General features: G+C 63.2%; 2 protein-coding genes across 2 annotated transcripts in view; one reads left to right on the top strand and one right to left on the bottom strand.

Annotated features, from left to right (window-relative positions):
- The window catches only part of DLG4 (discs large MAGUK scaffold protein 4), a 35,234-nt gene extending 9,718 nt beyond the window's left edge, over positions 1-25,516 (top strand). Inside the window, exons 4-21 of the mRNA XM_054052705.1 lie at positions 350-400; positions 1,409-1,533; positions 3,362-3,531; positions 5,468-5,604; positions 7,797-7,941; positions 9,513-9,651; positions 10,635-10,791; positions 14,122-14,224; positions 15,706-15,820; positions 17,642-17,818; positions 19,588-19,624; positions 20,061-20,088; positions 21,053-21,100; positions 21,233-21,334; positions 22,633-22,805; positions 23,933-24,042; positions 24,745-24,836; positions 25,509-25,516. Coding sequence (XP_053908680.1) covers positions 350-400; positions 1,409-1,533; positions 3,362-3,531; positions 5,468-5,604; positions 7,797-7,941; positions 9,513-9,651; positions 10,635-10,791; positions 14,122-14,224; positions 15,706-15,820; positions 17,642-17,818; positions 19,588-19,624; positions 20,061-20,088; positions 21,053-21,100; positions 21,233-21,334; positions 22,633-22,805; positions 23,933-24,042; positions 24,745-24,836; positions 25,509-25,516 — 1,917 coding nt within the window. The remainder of the gene's footprint in view (positions 1-349; positions 401-1,408; positions 1,534-3,361; positions 3,532-5,467; positions 5,605-7,796; positions 7,942-9,512; positions 9,652-10,634; positions 10,792-14,121; positions 14,225-15,705; positions 15,821-17,641; positions 17,819-19,587; positions 19,625-20,060; positions 20,089-21,052; positions 21,101-21,232; positions 21,335-22,632; positions 22,806-23,932; positions 24,043-24,744; positions 24,837-25,508) is intronic.
- Positions 1-26,544, bottom strand: part of COPS6 (COP9 signalosome subunit 6) — a 147,958-nt gene that overhangs the window by 78,949 nt on the left and 42,465 nt on the right. The gene's annotated exons all lie outside the window — the stretch shown is intronic.

The following is a 26,544-nucleotide window of genomic DNA, read 5'->3' as shown; positions in this document are numbered from 1 at the left end:
CCACCTCTAAGTGATGCTAATGAGCCCCTAATGAGCCCCTAATGAGCCCTAATGACCCCTAATGACCCCTAATGAGCCCCCCCACCTCGAAGTGATGCTAATGAGCACCTAATGAACCCCTAATCAACCCCCCCACCGGGTGACCTCCTTAATGAACCCCCTAACGAGCCCCCCCCCCACCATTGACTCTAATGAGCCTCTAATTAATCATTCCCCATGTGACCCCCCCAAAAATGAGCCCCCCCTTGTTGCCCCTCCCCTCCTTGTTGCCCCTCCCCTCCGTTATTGCCCCCTCCCCTCCATTATTGCCCCCCCCTCACATTGTTGCCCCCCCCCCCCCCCCCCGCAGGTGAACGGCACTGAGGGCGAAATGGAGTACGAGGAGATCACGCTCGAAAGGGTGAGACCCCAAATTGCCCCCGTACCCCAAAACTGACCCCCACAACTGCCCCTGGGACCCCAAAATTGACCCCCAAACTGCCCCTGGGACCCCAAAATTGACCCCCAAACTGCCCCTGGGACCCCAAAACTGCCCCTGGGACGCCTAAATTGACCCCTGAACTGCCACTGGGACCCCAAAACCGACCCCAAAACTGCCCCCGGGACCCCAAAATTGACCCCAAAACTGCCCCCGGGACCCCAAAATTGACCCCCAAAACTGACCCTGGGACCCCAAAACTGACCCTGGGACCCCAAAACTGACCCTGGGACCCCAAAATTGACCCCAAAACTGCCCCCGGGACCCCAAAATTGACCCCAAAACTGACCCTGGGACCCCAAAACTGACCCTGGGACCCCAAAATTGACCCCAAAACTGCCCCCGGGACCCCAAAATTGAGCCCCAAACTGACCCTGGGACCCCAAAACTGACCCTGGGACCCCAAAATTGACCCCAAAACTGCCCCTGGGACCCCAAAACTGCCCCTGGCACCCCAAAACTGACCCCCGAACTGCCCCTGGCACCCCCAAACTGCCCCTGGGACCCCAAAATTGACCCCCAAACTGCCCCTGGGACCCCAAAACTGACCCCGGGACCTCAAAACTGCCCCTGGGACCCCCCGTTTCCACCCCCCCTCCCTAATTGAGCCCCTACCCACATTGCCAGGTATGAGGGACCCCCAAGCATCACTGTGGGGTTTTGGGGTGCCCCCAGCCCCCTCAGCTGGGTTTTGCCCCCCCTCAGGGACCCCAAAATCTCCTCGGCCCCCCAACATCCCCCTCGGCACCCCACAAACCCCCTCAATTGAGCCCTCAGCCCCCCCAAATCGAGCCCCCCGCCCCATTCTCGGGTATGGGGGAGCCCCCAGCCCCACTGCAGGCTTTTGGGGTGCTCTCAGCCCCCCCTCCCCCCTCTCGATGGGTTTTTGGGGGGCTCCCCCGGCTCTGACTGGTTTCCCACCCTCCCCAGGGTAACTCGGGGTTGGGGTTCAGCATCGCGGGGGGCACCGACAACCCTCACGTCGGGGACGACCCCAGTATCTTCATCACCAAGATCATCCCCGGCGGCGCCGCCGCGCAGGATGGGCGCCTCAGGTGGGCACCCCAAAATACCCACCCCTGCACCCCAAAATACCCCCCGCGCCCCAAAATACCCCCCTTCGCCCCAAAATACCCCCCTATGCTCCAAAATACCCACCCCTGCGCCCCAAAATACCCCCCTTCGCCCCAAAATACCCCCCTATGCTCCAAAATACCCACCCCTGCGCCCCAAAATACCTCCTGCACCCCAAAATACCCCCCCCGTGCCCCAAAATACCCCCCCCGCGCCCCAAAATACCCCCCTGCGCCCCAAAATACCCCCCTATGCTCCGAAATACCCGCCCCTGCACCCCAAAATCCCTCTAGGGATTAATCCTGCCTTCTAGACCCCTCCCCAAATTCCCCCAGGACCCCCTAAATCCCCCCAAGTTTCACCCCCGGACCCCCCTAAACCCCCCCCCCGACCCCTCTAAACCCCCCCCCCCCCCAGAGTCTCTCAGAGACCCCCAGGACCCTTAAGAACCCCCAAAATTGCACTCCAGAACCCCCCCACAGGCCCTTCTATACCTCCATAGAACCCCATAGTTCCCCTTAGACCCCCCAAAACCCCCCCTTAGACCCCTCTAAGACCCCCCCGATGTCCCCCTGTTCCTCTTAGACCCCCATAAACCCCTCTTAGATCTCTTTAGGACCCCTCTAAACCCTCCTTAGATTCCTTTAGGACTTCCTTAGTGCTCCCCAAGTCCTCTTAGATCCCCATAAACCCCGTTTTGACCCCTCTCGGACCCCCTTAGACCCCTCTCAGACCCCCTTAGACCTCTCTAAACTCCTTTAGTCCTCCCTAAAGCCCTTTTAGACCCCTCTTGGACCCCCTTACACCCCTCTAAACTCCCTTAGTCCCTCCTAAACCCCTTATAGACCCCCCTTAGACCCCTCTAAACTCCTTTAGTCCTTCCTAAACCACTTTTAGACCCCTCTTGGACCCCCTTAGACCTCTCTAAACTCCCTTAGTCCTTCCTAAACTCCTCTCGGACCCCTTTAGACCCCTCTCGGACCCCCTTAGACTCCTCTAAACTCCTTTAGTCCTTCCTAAACTCCTCTCGGACCCCCTTAGACCTCTCTAAACTCCCTTAGTCCCTCCTAAACCCCTTATAGACCACCCTTAGGCCCCTCTCGGACCCCCTTAGACCCCTCTAAACTCCCTTAGTCCCTCCTAAACCCCTTATAGACCACCCTTAGGTCCCTCTCGGACCCCCTTAGACCCCTCCCAGACCCCCTTAGACCCCTCTAAACTCCCTTAGTCCTTCCTAAACCCCTTTTAGACCCCTCTCGGACCCCCTTAGACCCCTCTCGGACCCCCTTAGACCCCTCTCGGACCCCCTTAGACCCCTCTAAACTCCCTTAGTCCTTCCTAAACCCCTTTTAGACCCCTCTCGGACCCCCTTAGACCCCTCTCGGACCCCCTTAGACCCCTCTCGGACCCCCTTAGACCCCTCTTAGACCCCCTTAGACCCCTCTAAACTCCCTTAGTCCTTCCTAAACCCCCTTAGACCCCTCTCGGACCCCCTTAGACCCCTCTCGGACCCCCTTAGACCCCTCTAAACTCCCTTAGTCCTTCCTAAACCCCCTTAGACCCCTCTCGGACCCCCTTAGACCCCTCCGGGACCCCCTTAGACCCCTCTAAACTCCCTTAGTCCTTCCTAAACCCCTTTTAGACCCCTCTCGGACCCCCTTAGACCCCTCTCTAAACCCCCTTAGTCCCTCCTAAACCCTCTTTAGACCCCTCTCGGCCCTCCCCCCCCGGCCCCCCCTCCCCCCCCAGCGGTCCCCCCCCAGTTCCTCTGGGACGGACCCCCCCAGTTTGTGTCTCGGGGCGCCGCAGGGTGAACGACAGCATTCTGTTCGTGAACGAAGCGGACGTGCGGGAGGTGACGCACAGCGCGGCCGTGGAGGCGCTGAAGGAAGCCGGCGCCGTCGTCCGCCTCTACGTTATGCGGCGCAAAGCCGTGGCCGAGAAGGTGGTGGAGGTTAAACTCATCAAAGGGCCTAAAGGTAAAAAGGGGGGGGGGGGCACCCCAAAAAAAAAAAACCCACTGCCGGGACACCCTCCCCCAGGAACCCCCCCCCAAACCAGCGCTGGGACCTCCAAAAACAGCACTGGGACCCCCTAAACCAGCACTGGGACACACTGGGACCTCCTGAGAGCAACAAAAACAGCTCTGGGACCCCAAGAACCCCCAAAAATAGCACTGGGACCCCCTAAACCAGCACTGGGACACACTGGGACCTCCTGAGACCAACAAAAACAGCTCTGGGACCCCCAAGAACCCCCAAAATAGCACTGGGACCCCCAAACAAACACTGGGACCCCCAAAAATAGCACTGGGACACACTGGGACCTCCTGAGACCAACAAAAACAGCTCTGGGACCCCCAAGAACCCCCAAAATAGCACTGGGACCCCCAAAATAGCAGTGGGACCCCCTAAACCAGCACTGGGACCCCCAAAAACAGCACTGGGACCCCCAAAAACAGCACTGGGACCCCCAAAACCAGCACTGGGACACACTGGGACCTCCTGAGACCAACAAAAACAGCTCTGGGACCCCCAAGAACCCCCAAAATAGCACTGGGACCCCCAAAATAGCACTGGGACACACTGGGACCTCCTGAGACCAACAAAACCAGCGCTGGGACCCCCAAGAACCCCCAAAATAGCACCGGGACCCCCAAAAACAGCACTGGGACACACTGGGACCGCCTGAGACCAAGAAAAACAGCGCTGGGACCCCCAAGAACCCCCAAAATAGCACTGGGACCCCCAAAATAGCAGTGGGACCCCCTAAACCAGCACTGGGACACACTGGGACCGCCTGAGACCAACAAAAACAGCTCTGGGACCCCCAAGAACCCCCTAAACCAGCACTGGGACCCCCAAACCAGCACTGGGACCCCCAAGAACCCCCAAAATAGCACTGGGACCCCCAAACCAGCACTGGGACCCCCAAGAACCCCCAAAATAGCACTGGGACCCCCAAAAACAGCACTGGGACCCCTGTGAACCCCCTAAACCAGCACTGGGACCCCCGGGAACCCCTAAACCGGCACTGGGACCCCCAAAATAGCAGTGGGACACACTGGGACCCCCTAAACCAGCACTGGGACCCCCAAAACAGCACTGGGACACACTGGGACCTCCTAACCCAGCACTGGGACCCCCGGGAACCCCTTAAACCAGCAATTGGACCCCGAGGAACCCCCCAAAACAGCACTGGGACCCCCCAAAACAGCGCTGGGATCCCCAGAGACCCTCTGAAACAGCACTGGGACCTCCTGGGACCCCCGAAACAGCACTGGGAACCCCAAAACAGCACTGGGAACCCCTAGAACAGCACTGGGACCCCCAGGGACACCCCTAAGGAAGGATGGGGACCCCCTAAAACAGCACTGGGACCCCCAGAGACCCTCTGAAACAGCACTGGGACCTCCTGGGGACCCCTGAAACAGCACTGGGACCCCCAAAACAGCACTGGGAACCCCTAGAACAGCACTGGGACCCCCAGAGACCCCCCAAAACAGCACTGGGACCTCCTGGGACCCTCTGAAACAGCACTGGGACCCCCAAAACAGCACTGGGAACCCCTAGAACAGCACTGGGACCCCCGTGAACCCCTTAAACCAGCACTGGGACCCCCAAAACAGCACTGGGAACCCCTAGAACAGCACTGGGACCCCCAGGGACCCTCTGAAACAGCACTGGGACCCCCAAAACAGCGCTGGGATCCCCCCCAAGGACTTCCCAGGGACCCCCTAAAACAGAACCGGGACCCCGAAACAACCCCAGGACCCTTAGGGTCCCCCCAAAAGAGCCCTGGGACCTCCCAGGACCCCCCCTAAAACCAGCAGGGACCCCCAAGAACCCTCAAAGCAGGGGTCGGGGGGTGGGTTTTGGGGTCCCCCCCTGACTCTCCCCCCCTTTTTCCCCCCAGGCCTGGGGTTCAGCATCGCGGGGGGTGTGGGGAACCAACACATCCCGGGGGACAACAGCATCTACGTCACCAAAGTGATCGAGGGCGGCGCCGCGCACAAGGACGGGCGGCTGCAGATCGGGGACAAGATCCTGGCCGTGAGTGACACCCCCCGCGGGGACGGACGGACGGACGGACAGCGCGGGGACAGGGACAGACGGACAGCGCGGAGAAAGGGACACGGGGAAAGGGACACAGGGACAGACGGACACGGACAGATGGAGAGGGACAGACGGACAGCGCGGGGAAAGGGACACGGGGACAGGGACAGACGGACAGGGACAGACGGACCCCGCAGAGAAAGGGACATGGGGAAAGGGACACGGGTAAAGGGACAGACGGACAGGGACAGACGGACAGCGCAGGGAAAGGGACACAGGGAAAGGGACAGATGGACACTGCGGAGAAAGGGACAGACGGACAGGGACAGATGGACAGGGACAGACGGACACCGCGGAGAAAGGGACATGGGGAAAGGGACAGACGGACACGGACAGATGGAGAGGGACAGACGGACAGCGCGGGGAAAGGGACACGGGGACAGGGACAGACGGACAGGGACAGACGGACAGCATGGGGAAAGGGACACGGGGACAGGGACAGACGGACACCGTGGAGAAAGGGACAGACGGACAGCACGGGGAAAGGGACATGGGGACATGGACAGACAGACAGCACGGGGAAAGGGACACAGGGACAGACGGACACCGCGGGGAAAGGGACAGACGGACAGCACGGGGAAAGGGACACGGGGAAAGGGACAGACAGACAGGCACAGATGGAGAGGGACAGACGGACACCGCGGAGAAAGGGACACGGGGACAGGGACATGGGGACAGGGACAGACGGACACCAGGGGGAAAGGGACACAGGGACAGACGGACACCGCGGGGACAGGGACAGACGGACAGCACGGGGAAAGGGACACGGGGAAAGGGACACGGGGACAGGGACAGACAGACAGGGACAGACGGACAGCATGGGGAAAGGGACACGGGGACAGGGACAGACGGACACCGCGGAGAAAGGGACCCATGGACAGCACAGGAAAAGGGACACAGGGACAGGGATAGATGGACACCGCAGGGAGAGGGACAGATGGACAGCATGGGGAAAGGGACAGACGGACAGCTCAGGAAAAGGGACACAGGGACACGTGGACACCGTGGGTCACACGGACAGCACAGGAGAAGGGACATGGGGACAGGGACAGACGGACACAGCGGGAACAGGGACACATGGACATGATGGGGACATGGGGACAAGGACACACAGACACCATGGGGACAGGGACACGTGGACACATGGACACACAGATACCATGTGGACAGGGACATGGGGAGAGGGACACGGGGACACATGGACACCATGGGGCCCTCGAGGTGATGGTGGCCTCGAGGTGACGGTGACCCTTGAGGTGCCGGTGACCCCGAGGTGACGGTGACCCCGAGGTGACGGTGACCCCGAGGTGACGGTTGCCTCGAGGTGACAATGACCCTCGAGGTGACGATGGCCTCGAGGTGACAGTGACCCTCGAGGTGACGTTGGCCCTTGAGGTGACGATGGCCCAAGGTGACGGTGACCCTCGAGGTGACGATGGCCTCGAGGTGACAGTGACCCTCGAGGTGACGTTGGCCCTTGAGGTGACGGTGGCCTTGAGGTGACAGTGACCCTGAGGTGCCGGTGGCCCTCGAGGTGACAGTGGCCCTCGAGGTGACAATGGTCCTTGAGGTGACGGTGGCCCTTGAGGTGACAGTGGCCTCAAGGTGACAGTGGCCCTCGAGATGACGGTGGCCCTCAAGGTGCCGGTGGCCTCGGGGTGACGGTGACCTCGAGGTGACGGTGCCCTCGAGGTGACAGTGACCCCGAGGTGATGGACGGTGGCCCTCGAGGTGACGGTGGCCCTCGGTGACAGTTGCCTCGAGGTGACGGTGACCCTGAGGTGATGTTGGCCCTCGAGGTGACAGTGACCCCGAGGTGCCGGTGGCCCCGAGGTGACAATGGCCCTCGAGGTGACGATGGCCCTCGAGGTGCCGGTGGCCCCGAGGTGACAGTGGCCCCGAGGTGCCGGTGACCCCGAGGTGCCGGTGGCCCTCGAGGTGATGGTGGCCCTTGAGATGATGATGGCCCTCGAGGTGACGGTGACCTCGAGGTGACAGTGGCCCTTGAGGTGACGGTGGCCCTTGAGATGATGATGGCCCTCGAGGTGACAGTGACCCCGAGGTGACGGTGGCCCCGAGGTGCCGGTGGCCCCGAGGTGACGTTGCGGTCACTGTCCCCGCGGCCGCAGGTGAACAACGTCAGCCTGGAGGATGTGATGCACGAGGACGCGGTGGCGGCGCTGAAGAACACCTACGACGTCGTCTACCTGCGCGTGGCCAAACCCGCTGCCACCTTCCTCGGGGACACCTACGCCCCCCCCGACGTCACCAGCTGTGAGCGGGGACACCCCGGACACCCCCCGGCCTCAGTGGCCACCCCCGTGTGTCCCCATGACCTCTATGTCCCCTCCATGTCCCCCCATTGTCCCCTGTGTCCCCCCATGAGACCCCCGTCCCCATTGTCCCCCCCGTGACCCCCCTGTCCCCATTGTCCCCCCTGTCCCCATTGTCCCCTCTGTCCCTGTGTCCCCCCTGTGACCCCCCCGTCCCCATTGTCCCCCCGTGACCCCCCTGTCCCCCCATTGTCCCCTGTGTCCCCCCATGACCCCCCTGTCCCCATTGTCCCCCCCATCTCCCCCGTCCTCATTGTCCCCCCCGTGACCCCCCTGTCCCCATTGTCCCCCCTGTGACCCCCATTGTCCCCCCCATGTCCCCCCATTGTCCCCTGTGTCCCCCCATGAGACCCCCGTCCCCATTGTCCCCCCTGTGTCCCCCTGTCCCCCCATTGTCCCCTCGTGTCCCCCCATGAGCCCCCTGTCCCCATTGTCTCCCCGTGACCCCCCCGTCCCCATTGTCCCCCCTGTGACCCCCCTGTGACCCCCCTGTCCCCCCATGTCCCCTGTGTCCCCCCATGACCTCTATGTCCCCCCCATGTCCCCCCATTGTCCCCTGTGTCCCCCCATGACCCCCCGTCCCCATTGTCCCCCCCGTGACCCCCGCTGTCCCCATTGTCCCCTCTGTCCCCCCTGTGACCCCCATTGTCCCCTCGTGTCCCCCCATGACCCCCCGTCCCCATTGTCCCCTCCATGACCCCCCATGACCTCTATGTCCCCCCTGTCCCCCCATTGTCCCCTGTGTCCCCCCATGACCCCCCTGTCCCCATTGTCCCCTCCATGACCCCCCTGTCTCCATTGTCCCCTCTGTCCCCCCTGTGACCCCCCTGTCCCCCCATGTCCCCTGTGTCCCCCCATGACCTCTATGTCCCCCCTGTCCCCCCATTGTCCCCTGTGTCCCCTCGTGTCCCCCTGTGACCCCCTGTCCCCATTGTCCCCTCTGTCCCCCCTGTGACCCCCATTGTCCCCCCTCGTGTCCCCCTCTGTCCCCCCATCCCCCCCATCCCCATTGTCCCCCCTGTGACCCCCCTGTCCCCCCATGTCCTCTGTGTCCCCTCGTGTCCCCCATGACCTCTATGTCCCCCAGTCCCCCTCTGACCCCCCTGTCCCCATTGTCCCCTCTGTCCCCCCGTGACCCTCTGTCCCCCCTGTGACCCCTCTGTCCCCTCTGACCCCTCTCTCCCCCTCCGTCCCCCCCGTCCCCCTGTGACCGCACTGTCCCCTCTGTCCCCCCCGTCCCCCCGTGACCGCGCTGTCCCCTCTGTCCCCCCTGTCCCCCCTGTGACCCCTCTGTCCCCCTCTGTCCCCCCTCTGTCCCCCCCGTCCCCCCGTGACCGCGCTGTCCCCCCTGTCCCCTCTGTCCCCCCTGTCCCCCTCTGTCCCCCCCGTCCACCCATGACCGCGCTGTCCCCCTCTGTCCCCCTCTGTCCCCTCTGTCCCCCCCGTCCCCCCATGACCGCGCTGTCCCCTCTGTCCCCCCCTGTGACCGCGCTGTCCCCTCTGTCCCCTCAGCCTACTCGGCCCACCTGGACGCCGATTTGGGGCCTCAGAGCTTTTTGGGCCCCGAGTTCCCTCCGGCCATGACACCCACCTCGCCGCGGCGCTTCTCCCCCGGCCCCAAAGACCTCCTGCCCGACGACGACGTCCCCAGGTACCCCGAGATGGCCCCACGGTGGCCCCACGGTCACCTCCTGGGCTGGTGGCCCCATCCTTGAGGTGACTCCGTGTCCCCGAGGACCTCCTGCCCCACCATGACATCCCCTGGTGTCCCCGAGGTGTCCCCAAGGTGTCCCCACGGTCATCTCCTGGGCTGGTGGCCTCATCCTTGAGGTGACTCCGTGTCCTTGAGGACCTCCTGCCCCACCGTGATGTCCCCAAGGTGGCCCCAAGGTGGCCCTGCTTCTCCCATGGTGTCCCCAAGGTGTCCCCACGGTCACCTCCTGGGCTGGTGGCCCCATCCTTGAGGTGACTCTGTGTCCCCGAGGACCTCCTGCCCCACCATGACATCCCCTGGTGTCCCTGAGGTGTCCCCAGGGTGTCCCCAAGGTGGCCCTGCTTCTCCCATGGTGGCCTCATGTCCCCCGAGGTGTCCCCAGGGTGTCCCCAAGGTGGCCCTGCTTCTCCCATGGTGGCCTCATCTCCCCCGAGGTGTCCCCAGGGTGTCCCCAAGGTGGCCCTGCTTCTCCCGTGGTGGCCTCATGTCCCCCGAGGTGTCCCCAGGGTGTCCCCAAGGTGGCCCTGCTTCTCCCATGGTGGCCTCATGTCCCCCAAGGTGTCCCCATGGTCACCTCCTGGGCTGGTGGCCTCATCCTTGAGGTGACTCCGTGTCCTCGAGGACCTCCTGTCCCACCGTGGTGTCCCCAAGTTGTCCCCGGAGTATCTCCGAGGTGTCCTCATGTCCCCGTGGTCCTCCCACCCAACGGTGACCTCCTCAAAGTGGCCTTACGGTCCCCAGAGGTGACCCCAGATTGTCTTCTCGTCCCCAAGGGCCCATCTTGGGGTGGTGGCCCCACATCCCCGAGGTCCTCCTGCCCAACGGTGACGTCCTCAAGTGCCCTCTGATGTCCCCAAGGTGGTCCTAAGGGTGTCCCCCTCGATCCCTGACGTCCCCGCGGGTTGTCCCCGTGTCCCCAGGGAGCCGCGGCGCATCGTCATCCACAGAGGCTCCACGGGATTGGGTTTCAACATCGTTGGCGGTGAAGACGGCGAAGGGATCTTCATCTCCTTCATCCTGGCCGGTGGCCCGGCCGACCTCAGCGGCGAGCTGCGCAAGGGCGACCAGATCCTCTCCGTGAGTCCCCGTCCTCGTCCTCGTGGTGGCCACCATGGCGACGTGTCCCTGTCCCCATCCTCATCCTCGTGGTTGCCACCATGGCGACGTGTCCCCATCCCCATCCTCATCCTCGTGGTGGCCACCATGGCGACGTGTCCTCATCCTCATCTTCGTGGTGGCCACCATGGCGACGTGTCCCCATCCCTGTCCTCATCCTCGTGGTTGCCACCATGGCGACGTGTCCCCATCCCCATCCCCATCCTCGTGGTGGCCACCATGGTGACGTGTCCCCATCCCCATCCCCATCCTCATCCTCGTGGTGGCCACCATGGTGACGTGTCCCCATCCCCGTCCCCATCCCCATCCTCGTGGTTGCCACCATGGCGACGTGTCCCCGTCCCCGTCCTCATCCTCGTGGTGGCCACCATGGCGGTGTGTCCCCATCCCTGTCCCCATCCTCATCTCTGTGGTTGCCACCATGGCGACGTGTCCCCATCCCCGTCCTCATCCTCGTGGTGGCCACCATGGCGGTGTGTCCCCATCCCTGTCCCCATCCTCATCTCTGTGGTTGCCACCATGGCGACGTGTCCCCATCCCCATCCTCATCCTCGTGGTTGCCACCATGGCGACGTGTCCCCATCCCCATCCCCATCCCCATCCTCGTGGTTGCCACCATGGCGACGTGTCCCCGTCCCCGTCCTCATCCTCGTGGTGGCCACCATGGCGACGTGTCCCCATCCCCATCCTCATCCTCGTGGTTGCCACCATAAGAACGTGTCCCCATCACCATCCCCGTCCTCGTGGTTGCCACCATGGGAACACATCCCCATCCCTGTCCCCGTCCTCATGGTCATGGTTGCCACCAGAAGAACATGTCCCCATCCTCATCCCCGTGGTTGCCACCATGGCAATGTGTCCCCATCCCTGTCCCCATCCTCATGGTCATGGTTACCACCATAAGAATGTGTCCCCGTCCTCGTCCTCGTGGTTGCCACCATGGCAACGTGTCCCCATCCCTGTCCCCATCCTCATCCCTGTGGTGGCCACCATGGCGACGTGTCCCCATCCCCATCCTCATCGTCATGGTGGCCACCATGGCGACGTGTCCCCATCCCCGTCCCCATCCTCGTGGTTGCCACCATGGCGATGTGTCCCCATCCCCATCCTCAACCTCGTGGTTGCCACCATGGCGATGTGTCCCCATCCCCGTCCCCATCCTCATGGTTGCCACCATGGTGACGTATCCCCATCCCCATCCTCATCTCTGTGGTTGCCACCATGGTGATGTGTCACCGTCCCCATCCTCATCCTCATCCTCGTGGTTGCCACCATGGCGACGTGTCCCCATCCCTGTCCCCATCCTCGTGGTCATGGTTGCCACCATAAGAACGTGTCCCCATCCTCATCCCCGTGTTGCCACCACGAGAACGTGTCCCCACCGCTGTCCCCACCCCTCAGACCTCGGTGTCACCTCCCCGTCGCCACCCTGGGGACGCCGTCCCCTCTGTCCCCTCTGTCCCCTCCCCTACGGTGACGTCACCCCAGCGCTGTCCCCATCTTCCTCCCGCAGTGAGACGCGTCCCCCGTTGTCGTCCCCATCGCTGTCCCCATCGCTGTCCCCGTCCCCACCATCGTCATCCTCAAGGTGCTGTGACCCCATTGCTGTCACATCCCCAGCGCTGTCCCCTCCCCATGTCCCCATCCCTGTCCCCTCCTTATGGTGACGTCCCCGTTCCTGTGTCCCCATCCCTGTCCCCCTCCTCATGGCGATGTCCCCTCCCCGTGTCCCCATCGCTGTCACCTTCTCATGATGATGTCCCCATTGCTGTCCCCTCCCTGTGTCCCCATCCCTGTCCCCATCCCTGTCCCCTCCTCCTGGTGATGTCCCCTCCCTGTCCCCTCCCTGTGCCAATGTCCCCATCGCTGTCCCCTCCCTGTGTCCCCATCCCTGTCCCCATCCCTGTCCCCTCCTCATGGCAATGTCCCCTCCCCGTGTCCCCATCGCTGTCCCCTTCTCATGATGATGTCCCCCTCACTGTCCCCTCCCTGTGCCGATGTCCCCATCGCTGTCCCCTCCCTGTGTCCCCATCCCTGTCCCCTTCTCATGGTGATGTCCCCATTGCTGTCCCCTTCTCATGGTGATGTCCCCTCACTGTCCCCTCCCTGTGTCCCCATTGCTGTCCCCATCCCTGTCCCCTCCTCATGACAATGTCCCCATTGCTGTCCCCATCCCTGTCCCCTCCTCCTGATGATGTCCCCTCACTGTCCCCTCCCTGTGCCAATATCCCCATCCCTGTCCCCTCCTCATGGCAATGTCCCCTCCCCGTGTCCCCATCGCTGTCCCCTTCTCATGGTGATGTCCCCATCACTGTCCCCTTCTCATGGTGATGTCCCCTCATGTCCCCTCCCTGTGTCCCCATCCCTGTCCCCTCCTCATGGCAATGTCCCCTCCCCGTGTCCCCATCACTGTCCCCATCGCTGTCCCCTTCTCATGGCGATGTCCCTTCACTGTCCCCTCCCCGTGTCCCCATCGCTGTCCCCATCCCTGTCACCTCCTCATGGTGATGTCCCCATCGCTGTCCCCTCCCTGTGCCGATGTCCCCATCCCTGTCCCCTCCTCATGGCAATGTCCCCTCCCCGTGTCCCCATTGCTGTCCCCTTCTCATGGTGATGTCCCCTCATTGTCCCCTCCCTGTGTCCCCATCGCTGTCCCCATCGCTGTCCCCTCCTCATGGCAATGTCCCCATTGCTGTCCCCATCCCTGTCCCCTCCTCCTGATGATGTCCCCTCACTGTCCCCTCCCTGTGCCAATGTCCCCATCCCTGTCCCCTCCTCATGGCAATGTCCCCTCCCCATGTCCCCATCACTGTCCCCATCGCTGTCCCCTTCTCATGGCGATGTCCCTTCACTGTCCCCTCCCCGTGTCCCCATCGCTGTCCCCATCCCTGTCCCCTCCTCATGGCAATGTCCCCTCCCCGTGTCCCCATCCCTGTCCCCTTCTCATGGTGATGTCCCCATCGCTGTCCCCTTCTCATGGTGATGTCCCCTCATGTCCCCTCCCTGTGTCCCCATCGCTGTCCCCATCCCTGTCCCCTCCTCATGGCAATGTCCCCTCTCCGTGTCCCCATCGCTGTCCCCTCCTCATGGCGATATCTCCATCGCTGTCCCCTCCTCCCGGCGGTGTCCCCCTCGCTGTCCCCTCCTCCCGGCGGTGTCCCCTCCTCCCGGCGGTGTCCCCATCGCTGTCCCCCTCGCTGTCCCCCTCGCTGTCCCCTCCTCCCGGCGGTGTCCCCCCCTCCCGGCGGTGTCCCCTCGCTGCCCGGCGGGTGGTGACACGCGTGTCCCCAGGTGAACGGGGTGGACCTGCGCGGTGCCACCCACGAGCAGGCGGCGCTGGCGCTGAAGAACGCGGGACAGAGCGTCACCATCGTCGCCCAATACCGGCCCGAGGGTGAGACCCTGTCCCCAACTGTCCCCGACTGTCCCCGACTGTCCCCAACTGTCCCCGACTCTGTCCCCAACTGTCCCCGACTCTGTCCCCAACTGTCCCCAACTGTCCCCGACTCTGTCCCCGACTCTCTCTTTATGTCCCTCTTCCCAGTGTCCCCGTGTCCCTATCCCAGTGTCCCCGATGTCCCCAACGTCCCCGTGTCCCTATCCCAGTGTCCCCGTGTCCCTGTGTCCCTGTCCTCAGTATCCCCATGTCCCCAATGTCCCCAGTGTCCCCATGTCCCTGTCCCAATGTCCCCATGTCCCTATCCCAATGTCCCCAATATGCCTGTCCCAATGTCCCCAATGTCCCCATATTCCTCTCCCACTGTCCCCAATGTCCTCAGTGTCCCTATCCCAGTGTCCCCAATGTCCCCATGTCCCCAGTGTCCCCATGTCCCTATCCCAGTGTCCCCAATGTCCCTGTGTCCCAATGTCCCCAATGTCCCCATGTTCCTCTCCCACTGTCCCCAATGTCCCCAATGTCCCCAGTGTCCCCATGTCCCTATCCCAGTGTCCCCAATGTCCCCAGTGTCCCCATGTCCCCAGTGTCCCAATGTCCCCAATATCCCTATCCCAATGTCCCCATGTCCCCGTGTCCCCATGTCCCTATCCCAGTGTCCCCAATGTCCCCGTGTCCCTGTGTCCCTATCCCAATGTCCCCAATGTCCCCAATGTCCCCATGTCCCTATCCCAATGTCCCCAGTGTCCCAATGTCCCCAATGTCCCCCGTGTCCCTATCCCAATGTCCCCATGTCCCCAGTGTCCCTGTGTCCCAATGTCCCCATGTCCCCAGTGTCCCAATGTCCCCAATGTCCCCACTGCCCCCATGTCCCTGTCCCAATGTCCTCAGTGTCCCCAATGTCCCCAATGTCCTCTCCCAATGTCCCCAATGTCCCTGTGTCCCTGTCCCAGTGTCCCAATGTCCCCAGTGTCCCAATGTCCCCAATGTCCCCAATGTCCCCCGTGTCCCTATCCCAATGTCCCCATGTCCCCAGTGTCCCTGTGTCCCAATGTCCCCATGTCCCCATGTCCCTATCCCAATGTCCCCAGTGTCCCAATGTCCCCAATGTCCCCCGTGTCCCTATCCCAATGTCCCCATGTCCCCAGTGTCCCAATGTCCCCAATGTCCCCACTGCCCCCATGCCCCTGTCCCAATGTCCTCAGTGTCCCCAATGTCCCCATGTTCCTTTCCCAATGTCCCCAATGTCCCCAATGTCCCTATCTTTATATCCCTGTCCCTGATGTCCCCGGATGTCCCCGATGTCCCCACGTTCCAAATACCTTCCCGTTCGTGTCCCCGATGTCCCCAAGTGCCCCCAGTGTCCCCCTGACCCCCCCGTATCGTCCCCCCCCCCCCGTCCCATACGTCCCCACCATCCCTGCGCCCTTCCTTTGTCCCCGTGATGTCCCCGAGTGTCCCCAACGTCTCTGTCCCCGCAGAGTACAGTCGCTTCGAGGCAAAAATCCACGACCTTCGGGAGCAGCTCCTGAGCAGCAGTTTGGGCTCCGGGAGCGCCTCCCTGCGCGGGGACCCCAAACGCGGCTTCTACGTCCGGTCAGGGGACATCGGGGACATCTGGGGACATTGGGGGACATTGGGGGACATGGCGATATTGGGGACATCGGGGACACGGAGAACATGGGGGTACACGGGAGTACACGGGGTTCGGGGAGCGCCTCCCTGCGCGGGGACCCCAAACGCGGCTTCTACGTCCGGTCAGGGGACATCTGGGGACATTGGGGACATTGGGGACATTGGGGATATTGGGGACATCGGGGACACGGAGGACATGGGGGTACACGGGGCTCCGGGAGCGCCTCCCTGCGCGGGGACCCCAAACGCGGCTTCTACGTCCGGTCAGGGGACATCGGGGACATTGGGGACATAGGGGACATTGGGGACATGGGGGACATTGGGGACATCAGGGACGTTGGGGACATCAGGGACATGAGGACATGGGGGTACATGGGAGTACACGGGGCTCGGGGAGTGCCTCCCTGCGCGGGGACCCCAAACGCGGCTTCTACGTCCGGTCAGGGGACATCGGGGGACATTTGGGGACATTGGGGACATGGGGGACATTGGGGACATTGGGGACAATGGGGGACATGGGGACGTTGGGGACATCAGGGACACGGAGGACATGGGGGTACACGGGGTTCGGGGAGTGCCTCCCTGCGCGGGGACCCCAAACGCGGCTTCTACGTCCGGTCAGGGGACATCGGGGACATCGGGGACATTGGGGACATTGGGGGACACGGGGACATTGGGGACATTGGGGGACACGAGGATATTGGGGACATCAGGGATGTCGGGGACATCAGGGACACAGAGGACATGGGGGTACACGGGGTTCGGGGAGCGCCTCCCTGCGCGGGGACCCCAAACGCGGCTTCTATGTCCGGTCAGGGGACATTGGGGACATCGGGGACATTGGGGGACACGGGGACATTGGGTACAATGGAGGGACATGGGGGGTCCAGAGGGTTTGGGGGGTCCCTGAACCCCCTCTTTTTGCCCCCCAAGGGGCTCTTTGACTTGAAACATAAGGCCATTGAAGGGGGGACATTGGGGTGACAGGAGGGACATTGGGGGTCCAGAGGGGCTTGGGGTGTCCTGGGGGGACTTGGGGTGTCCCGGGGGGATTTGGGGGGTCCCGGGGGGGTTTTTGGGGTCCTGAACCCCCTCTTTTTGCCCCCCAAGGGGCTCTTTGACTTGAAACATGAGGCCATTGAGGGGGGACACGGGGGGTCCAGAGGGGTTTGGGGGGTCCAGAGGGGTTTGGGGGATCCTGAGGGGACTTGGGGTGTCCCGGGGGGGTTTGGGGGGGTCCCGGGGGGGATTTGGGGTCCCTGACCCCCCTCTTTTTGCCCCCAAATAGACTCTTTGACTTGAAACATAAGGCCATTGAGGGGGGACATTGAGGGTCCAGAGGGGTTTGGGGGTCCAGAGGGGTTTGGGGGGTCCTGGGGGACTTGGGGGGTCCCGGGGGGGTTTGGGGGGGTCCCAGGGGATTTGGGGGGTCCCTGAACCCCCTCTTTTTGCCCCCAAATAGACTCTTCGACTTGAAACATAAGGCCATTGAGGGGGGACATGAGGGGACATTGGGGTCACAGGAGGGACATGGGGGGATCTGGGTGGATTTGGGGGGTCCTGGAGGATTTTGGGGGGTCCCGGGGGGATTTGGGGTCCCTGAACCCCCTCTTTTTGCTCCCGAATAGACTCTTTGACTTGAAACATAAGGCCATTGAGGGGGGACACTGGGGGTCCAGAGGGGTTTGGGGGGTCCAGAGGGGTTTGGGGGATCCTGGGGGGATTTGGGGGGCCCCGGGGGGTTTTTGGGGTCCCTGAACCCCCTCTTTTTTGCCCCCCCAGGGCGCTGTTCGACTCGGAGAAGGCGAAGGACTGTGGGTTCCTGAGTCAGGCCCTGAGCTTCCGCTTCGGCGCAGTCCTTCACGTCCTGGACGCCTCCGACGAGGAATGGTGGCAGGCGCGGGTCGTCCTGCCCGCCGGGCAGCCCCCCGACATCGGCTTCGTGCCCAGCAAGCGCCGGTGGGGCACTGGGGGGCACTGGGGGGGACTGGGGGGGACTGGGAGGGGATTGGGAGGGACTGGGAGGGATTGGGAGGGGATTGGGAGGGATTGGGAGGGGATTGGGAGGGACTGGGAGGGATTGGGAGGGACTGGGAGGGGATTGGGGGGGACTGGGAAGGGACTGGGAGGGGATTGGGAGGGACTGGGAGGGGATTGGGGGGGACTGGGAGGCACTGGGAGGGGATTGGGAAGGACTGGGAGGGATTGGGAAGGGATTAGGAGGCACTGGGAGGGATTGGGAAGGACTGGGAAGGGGATTGGGAGGGACTGGGAGGAACTGGGGGGGGATTGGGAGGCACTGGGAGGGATTGGGAGGGACTGGGAGGGGACTGGGGAGAGATTGGGAAGGACTGGGAGGCACTGGGAGGGGATTGGGAAGGGATTGGAAGGGGATTGGGAGGCACTGGGAGGGACTGGGAGGGAACTGGGAGGGGATTGGGAGGGACTGGGAGGGACTGGGAGGGGATTGGGAGGCACTGGGAGGCACTGGGAAGGACTGGGAGGCACTGGGAAGGGACTGGGAAGGGACTGGGGGGGACTGGGGGGGACTGGGAGGGGATTGGGAGGGACTGGGAAGGGATTGGGAGGGACTGGGAGGGGATTGGGAGGGACTGGGAGGGGACTGGGAGGCACTGGGAGGGGATTGGGAAGGACTGGGAGGCACTGGGAGGGGATTGGGAGGCACTGGAGGGGATTGGGAGGGACTGGGAGGGGATTGGGAGGGACTGGGAAGGGACTGGGAGGGGATTGGGGGGGACTGGGAGGGGATTGGGGGGGATTGGGAGGGGACTGGGAGGCACTGGGAGGGGATTGGGGGGGGCTGGGAGGGGATTGGGGGGGGCTGGGAGGGGATTGGGAGGGACTGGGAAGGGACTGGGAGGGACTGGGAGGGACTGGGAAGGGATTGGGAGGGACTGGGAGGGACTGGGAGGGGATTGGGGGGGACTGGGAGGGGACTGGGAAGGACTGGGAAGGACTGGGAGGGGATTGGGAGGCACTGGGAGGGACTGGGAGGGGATTGGGAAGGACTGGGAGGGGATTGGGAGGCACTGGGAGGGACTGGGAGGGGATTGGGAGGCACTGGGAGGGATTGGGAGGGACTGGGAAGGGATTGGGAAGGACTGGGAGGCACTGGGAAGGATTGGGAGGGATTGGGGAGAGATTGGGAAGGACTGGGAGGGACTGGGAGGGGATTGGGGGGGACTGGGAAGGACTGGGAGGCACTGGGAGGGGACTGGGAGGGGACTGGGGGGGGATTGGGAGGGACTGGGAAAGACTGGGAGGGGATTGGGAAGGGACTGGGAGGCACTGGGAGGGGATTGGGGAGAGATTGGGAAGGACTGGGAGGCACTGGGAAGGGATTGGGAGGGACTGGGAGGGGATTGGGAAGGACTGGGGGGGATGGGGAGCTACAAGTAGAAGGAACTGGAAGGCAGTGGTCAGTTACTGGGAGCACTGGTGGAGCACTGGGGCGTTACTGGAGGGTTCCTGGGAGCACTGGGGGGGTTACTGGGGGGGTTACTGGGGGGTTACTGGGAGCACTGGGGGGGGTTACTGGGAGCACTGGGGGGGTTACTGGGAGCACTGGGGGGTTACTGGGAGCACTGGGGGGGTTACTGGAGGGTTACTGGGAGCACTGGGGGGGTTACTGGGAGCACTGGGGGGGTTACTGGGGGGTTACTGGGAGCACTGGGGGGAACTGGGAGCAACGCCCCCCCTGTCCCCAGGGTCGAGCGCCGGGAGTGGACGCGGCTCAAGGCCAAAGTGAGGGACCCCCGAGTGCCCCCCTGACCCCCAGCTGACCCCCAACTGCCCCCCAAGTGCCCCCCTGACCCCCAGCTGACCCCCAACTGCCCCCCAAGTGCCCTCCTGACCCCAACTGACCCCCAACTGACCCCAACTGACCCCCAAGTGCCCCTCCTGACCCCCAACTGACCCCAAGTGCCATCCTGACCTTCAACTGACCCCTAACTGACCCCTTGACCCCCTCCTGACCCCCAACTGCTCTCCTGACCCCGACTGACCCCCAAGTGCCCCCCTGACCCCCAACTGACTCCAAGTGCCCCCCAACTGACCCCCAACTGACCCCCAACTGACCCCCAACTGCCCTCCTGACCCCCAAGTGCCCCTCCTGACCCCTTCCTGACCCCCAACTGCCCCCCAAGTGCCCCCCCCCTCACTCTCCATTTTACCCCCCCAGGACCGGGGGCCGGGATCAGGAGCACCAGGTGGGTACCCCCCCCCCGACCCCCCAACTGCCCCCCAACCCCCCCCAATTGCCCCCCAACCCCTCACTGCCCCCAAAGCCCCCCCAAATTGCCCCCAATGCCCCCAAAGCCCCCCCAAATTACCCCTTACTGCCCCCAAAGCCCCCCAAATTGCCCCCCAACCCCTCAATGCCCCCAAAGCCCCCCCAAATTGCCCCCCCACCCCCAATTGTCCCCCAAATTGCCCCCAACCCCCCCGATGCCCACAAAGCCCCCCCCAAATTGCGCCCAAAGCCCCCCAAATTGCCCCCCAACCCCTCACTGCCCCCAAAGCACCCCCCAAATTGGCCCCCCCACCCCCAATTGTCCCCCAAATTGCCCCCCAACCCCCCGATGCCCACAAAGCCCCCCCAAATTACCCCTTACTGCCCCAAAGCACCCCCCAAATTGGCCCCCCCACCCCCAATTGTCCCCCAAATTGCCCCCAACGCCCCCGATGCCCCCAAAGCCCCCCCAAATTGCCCCCAATGCCCCCCGAAATTGCCCCCCAACCCCTCACTGCCCCCAATGCCCCCCCAAATTGCCCCCCCAATTCCTCACTGCCTCCAAAGCCCCCAAAGTGCCCCCAAATTGCCCCCCAAAGCCCCCCCAAATTGCCCCTCAATGCCCCCAAAGCCCCCCAAAATTCCCCCAAACTGCCCCCCAACCCCTCACTGCCCCCAATGCCCCCCCAAATTGGCCCCCAACCCCTCAATGCCTCCAAAGCCCCCCCAAATTGCCCCAATGCCCCCCCAAATTGCCCCCCAACCCCTCACTGCCCCCAATGCCCCCCCAAATTGGCCCCCCCACCCCCCAATTACCCCCCCAAGCCCCCCCAATTTTCCCCCCCCCCTATTTCTGGGGGTCACCGACCCCCTCCTCATCTTTTTTACCCCCCCCGCCCCCCATTTTTGCCCCCTGCCCCCCCTTTTTTTGCCCCCCCCAGGACGCGAGGACGCGGTGCTGAGCTACGAGACAGTGACGCAGATGGAAGGTAAAATTGGGGGGGGGGGGGGGCGGTGGATTTTGGGGGGGTTTTGAGGGCTTTTATGGGGTCTCCACTCCCTCCTCCAAAATTTAGGGGCCCCCCCTGACCCCCCCCTCTTTTTTTTTGGCCCCCCCATAGTGCACTACGCGCGTCCCATCATCATTCTCGGCCCCACGAAGGACCGCGTCAACGACGACCTTCTCTCCGAGTTCCCCGAGAAGTTCGGCTCCTGCGTCCCCCGTGAGTTTGGGGGGGACACGGGGGGGGCCCTTGGGGACATTGGGGGGTCTTGAGGGCATTTGATGGGGTCTTGAGGAGCTTTGGGAGGGTCTTGAGGGCATTTGGAGGGGTCTTGGAGACCTTTGGAGGGGTCTTGGAGACGTTGGAAGGGTCTTGGGGACCTTTGGAGGGGTTTTGGGGACCTTTGAGGGGGGTCTTGAGGACCTTTGGGGGGTCTTGAGGAGCCTTGGGGGGGTCTTGAGGACATTTGGAGGGGTCTTGGAGACCTTTGGAGGGGTCTTGGAGACGTTGGAAGGGTCTTGGGGACCTTTGGAGGGGTCTTGGGGATCTTTGGAGGTGTCTTGGGTACATTGGAGGGGTCTTGGGGACGTTGGAAGGGTCTTGGGGACCTTTGGGGGGTCTTGAGGAGCTTTGGGGTTGTCTTGGGGACCTTTGGAGGGGTGTTGGTGACCTTGTCCCCACATCCATGTCCTTGTGTCTATGTTTCCATCCCCGTGTCCTCATCTAAATGGCATCTTCACAATGTTCCCATCCTCACGTCCATCCCCACCTCCATCCCCACGTCCTCACCTCCATCCCCACGTCCTCACCTCCATCCCCACGTCCTCACCTTCATCCCTATGTCCCCACCTTCATTCCCACGTCCCACGTCCATCCCCACGTCCATCCCCACATCCTCACCTCCATCCTCACCTCCATCCTCACCTCCATCCCTATGTTCTCATCTCCATCCCCACCTCCATCCTCACCTCCATCCCCACGTCCTCACCTCCATCCTCACCTCCATCCCCACCTCCATCCTCACCTCCATCCCTATGTTCTCACCTCCATCCCTACGTCCCCACGTCCATCCCCACGTCCACCCCCACGTCCCCACGTCCATCCCTATGTCCTCACCTCCATCCCCATGTCCTCACCTCCATCCCACCTCCATCCCCACGTCCTCACCTCCATCCCCACGTCCTCACCTCCATCCTCATGTCCCCACCTCCATCCTCACCTCCATCCCTACGTCCTCACCTCCATCCCACCTCCATCCCCACGTCCATCCCCACGTCCTCACGTCCATCCCCACGTCCTCACCTCCATCCCCACGTCCTCACCTCCATCCTCACCTCCACCCCCACGTCCTCACCTCCATCCTCACCTCCATCCCCACGTCCTCACCTCCATCCTCACCTCCATCCCACCTCCATCCCACCTCCATCCCCACGTCCATCCCCACGTCCTCACCTCCACCCCCACGTCCACCCCCACGTGCTGCCGTCCCTCCCCTCCCCGCGTCCGTCCGTCCGCAGACACGACGCGGCCCAAACGGGACTATGAGGTGGACGGACGGGATTATCACTTTGTGTCGTCGCGGGAGCGTATGGAGAAGGACATCCAGGGCCACAAATTCATCGAGGCCGGGCAGTACAACAGCCACCTGTACGGCACCAGCGTCCAGTCCGTGCGCGAGGTGGCCGAGCAGGTGGGGACACCGCCCACGGCGACGCGGGGACGGACAGGGGGATGGGGACATGGAGATGGGGACGTGAGGACATGGATGTGGGGACAAGGATGGGGATATGGACGTGGTGACATGGGGACAAGGATGAAGACATGGAGATGGGGACGTGAGGACAAGGATGGGGACAAGGATGAGGATATGGAGATGGGGACGTGAGGACATGGACATGGGGACAAGGATGAGGATGAGGATATGGAGATGGGGACGTGAGGACAAGGACATGGGGACATGGACATGGGGACAAGGATGAGGATGAGGATATGGAGATGGGGACGTGAGGACATGGACGTGGGGACAAGGATGAAGACATGGAGATGGGGACGTGAGGACAAGGATGGGGACAAGGATGAGGATATGGAGATGGGGACGTGAGGACATGGGGATGGGGACATGGACATGGGGACAAGGATGGGGACATGGGGACAAGGGATGAAGATATGGAGATGGGGACGTGAGGACATGGGGATGGGGACAAGGATGAGGATATGGACATGGGGACATGAGAACGTGGATGTGGGGACAGAGGGATGGGGACATGGGGACAGAGATGGGGACAAGGATGAAGACATGGGGACAGAGATGGGGACAGGGACATGACAACATGGACATGGGGACAGGGATGAGGATATGGAGGTGGGGCCATGTGAACATGGACATGGGGACAAGGATGGGGACATGGACGTGGTGACATGGGGACAAGGATGAGGATATGGAGATGGGGACGTGAGGACATGGGGATGGGGACGAGGATGAGGATATGGACATGGGGACATGAGAACGTGGATGTGGGGACAGAGGGATGGGGACATGGGGACAGGGATGGGGACAGGGACATGACCACATGGACATGGGGACAGAGGGATGGGGACATGGGGACAGGGATGAGGACATGGACGTGGGGAGAAGGATGAGGATATGGACATGGGGACATGAGGACAGGGATGGGGACGTGGGGACATGGAGAGGGAGGAGGACATGGACATGGGGACGAGGATGGTGACATGGACGTGGGGACGAGGATGAGGATATGGCCGTGGGGCCGTGGGGCCGTGGGGACGCGGAGACGGGGGACGCTGTGTGGTGCGCAGGGCAAGCACTGCATCCTGGACGTGTCGGCCAACGCGGTGCGGCGGCTGCAGGCGGCTCAGCTCCACCCCATCGCCATCTTCATCCGCCCCAAAGGGCTGGAGAACGTCCTGTGAGGGGCGGGGCCAAGGGCAGGGGGCGGGGCCGAGGGAGGGGGCGGGGTTTCAGGGAGGGGGCGGAGGTATGGAGTGGTATGGCTTGAGGGAGGGGGGCATGGCTTGAGGGGAGGGGGCGTGGCTTGAGGAAAGGGGGTCTGAGGGAGGGGGCGTGGCTTGAGGGAGGGGTCTGAGGGAGGGGCGTGGCTCGAGGGGAGGGGGCAGGGGTTTGGAGGGGTATGGCTTGAGGGAGGGGGGCGTGGCTTGAGGGGAGGGAGGGTCTGACAGAGAAGGCGGGGCCTGAGATGAAGGGGCTGAAGGGGCGTGGCCTGAGGGAGAGGGCGTGGCCTGAGGGGAGGAGGGGGCCTGCGGGGAGGAGGCGGGGCCTGAGGGAGGAGGCGGGGCCTGAGAAGGGTTGAGGGAAGGGCAGTGTTTGGAGTGGTAGAAGGGCTTTGAGGGGCGTGGCTTGTGGGAGGAGGCGGGGCTTGAGAAGGGGCGGGGCTTGAGGGAGGGGTTCGGAGTGGCGCGGCCTATGGGGGCGTGGCCAAAACGGGCGTGGCTTGGAGGAGGAAAGGGGCGTGGCTTCAATTTATGGGGAGGCTGTGGGGTCGGTGGGCGTGGCTTGACGAGGGGGCGTGGCCTTGGGGTTATGAATGAGTGAACAGAGGGGGCGTGGCCTAACGAGGGGGCGTGGCCTAACGAGGGGGCGTGTCCCGCAGGGAGATCAGCAAACGGGTGACGGAGGAACAGGCGCGTAAAGCGCTGGAGAGAGCGTCCAAACTGGAACAGGAGTTCACCGAGTGCTTCTCGGGTAAAAGGGGACCCCAAAACCCCACAGGGACCCCCAATCCCTCCCAAGGGACCCCCAAAACCCCCACAGTGACCCCCGAACCCCCACAGTGACCCCCAAACCCTCCTGAGTGACCCCCAAACCCCACACAGTGACCCTCAAACCCCACACAGTGACCCCCAATCCCTCCCGAGGGACCCCCAAACCCCCCACAGTGACCCCCAAACCCTCCCGAGTGACCCTCAAAGCCCCCACAGTGACCCCCAAACCCCCCACAGTGACCCTCAAAACCCCCACAGTGACCCCCAAACCCCCCACAGTGACCCTCAAAACCCCACAGTGACCCCCAAACCCCCCACGGTGGTGCCCAAACCCCACAGTGACCCCCAACGTCTCCTGAGGGACCCCCATACCGACCCCCAATCCCTCCTGAGGGACCCCCAAACCCTACAGTGACCCCCAAATGAGGATCCCCTCCCTCCTTAATCCCCTCTTCCCCCCCCCACAGCCCCATAGGGACCCCAAATCCCTCCAAATTGGGGTTCCCCTCCCATTAGCCCCCCCTTAATGCCCCCCCAGCCCCATAGGGACCCCAAGACCCCCCCAAATCGGGTTTTAACCCCACATAGGGACCCCAAACACCCCCAAATCGGGGTTCACCCACCCATTAACCCCTTCCTTCCCCTCCCTCAGCCCCATAGGGACCCCAACCCTCCCCCCCAATCGGGTTTTACACCCCCATAGGTACCCCAAACACCCCCAAATAGGGTTTTAACCCCACATAGGTACCCCAAACACCCCCAAATCGGGTTTTAACCCCTCATAGGGCCCCCAAACACCCCCAAATCGGGGTTCACCCCCCCATTAACCCCTTCCTTCCCCTCCCTCAGCCCCATAGGGACCCCAACCCTCCCCCATAATCGGGTTTTACCCCCCCATAGGGCCCCCAAACACCCCCAAATCGGGTTTTAACCCCCCCATAGGGACCCCAAACCCCCCAAATCGGGGTTCACCCACCCATTAACCCCTTCCTTAGCCCCATAGGGACCCCAACCTTCCCCCCCAATCGGGTTTTACCCCAAACACCCCCAAATCGGGTTTTAACCCCTCATAGGGCCCCCAAACACCCCCAAATCGGGTTTTAACCCCTCATAGGGCCCCCAAACACCCCCAAATCGGGGTTCACCCCCCCATTAACCCCTTCCTTCCCCTCCCTCAGCCCCATAGGGACCCCAACCCTCCCCCCCAATCGGGTTTTACACCCCCATAGGTACCCCAAACACCCCCAAATAGGGTTTTAACCCCCCCATAGGTACCCCAAACACCCCCAAATCGGGTTTTAACCCCTCATAGGGCCCCCAAACACCCCCAAATCGGGGTTCACCCCCCCATTAACCCCTTCCTTCCCCTCCCTCAGCCCCATAGAGACCCCAACCCTCCCCCCCAATCGGGTTTTACCCCCCCATAGGTACCCCAAACACCCCCAAATCGGGTTTTAACCCCACATAGGGCCCCCAAACACCCCCAAATCGGGGTTCACCCCCCCATTAACCCCTTCCTTCCCCTCCCTCAGCCCCATAGAGACCCCAACCCTCCCCCCCAATCGGGTTTTACACCCCCATAGGTACCCCAAACACCCCCAAATAGGGTTTTAACCCCACATAGGTACCCCAAACACCCCCAAATCGGGGTTCACCCCCCCATTAACCCCTTCCTTCCCCTCCCTCAG

This window comes from Cuculus canorus, chromosome 36 (assembly GCF_017976375.1).
Source record: "Cuculus canorus isolate bCucCan1 chromosome 36, bCucCan1.pri, whole genome shotgun sequence".
NCBI classification, from domain to species: Eukaryota; Metazoa; Chordata; class Aves; order Cuculiformes; family Cuculidae; genus Cuculus; species Cuculus canorus.
This window is presented reverse-complemented; position numbering and strand designations above follow the sequence as displayed.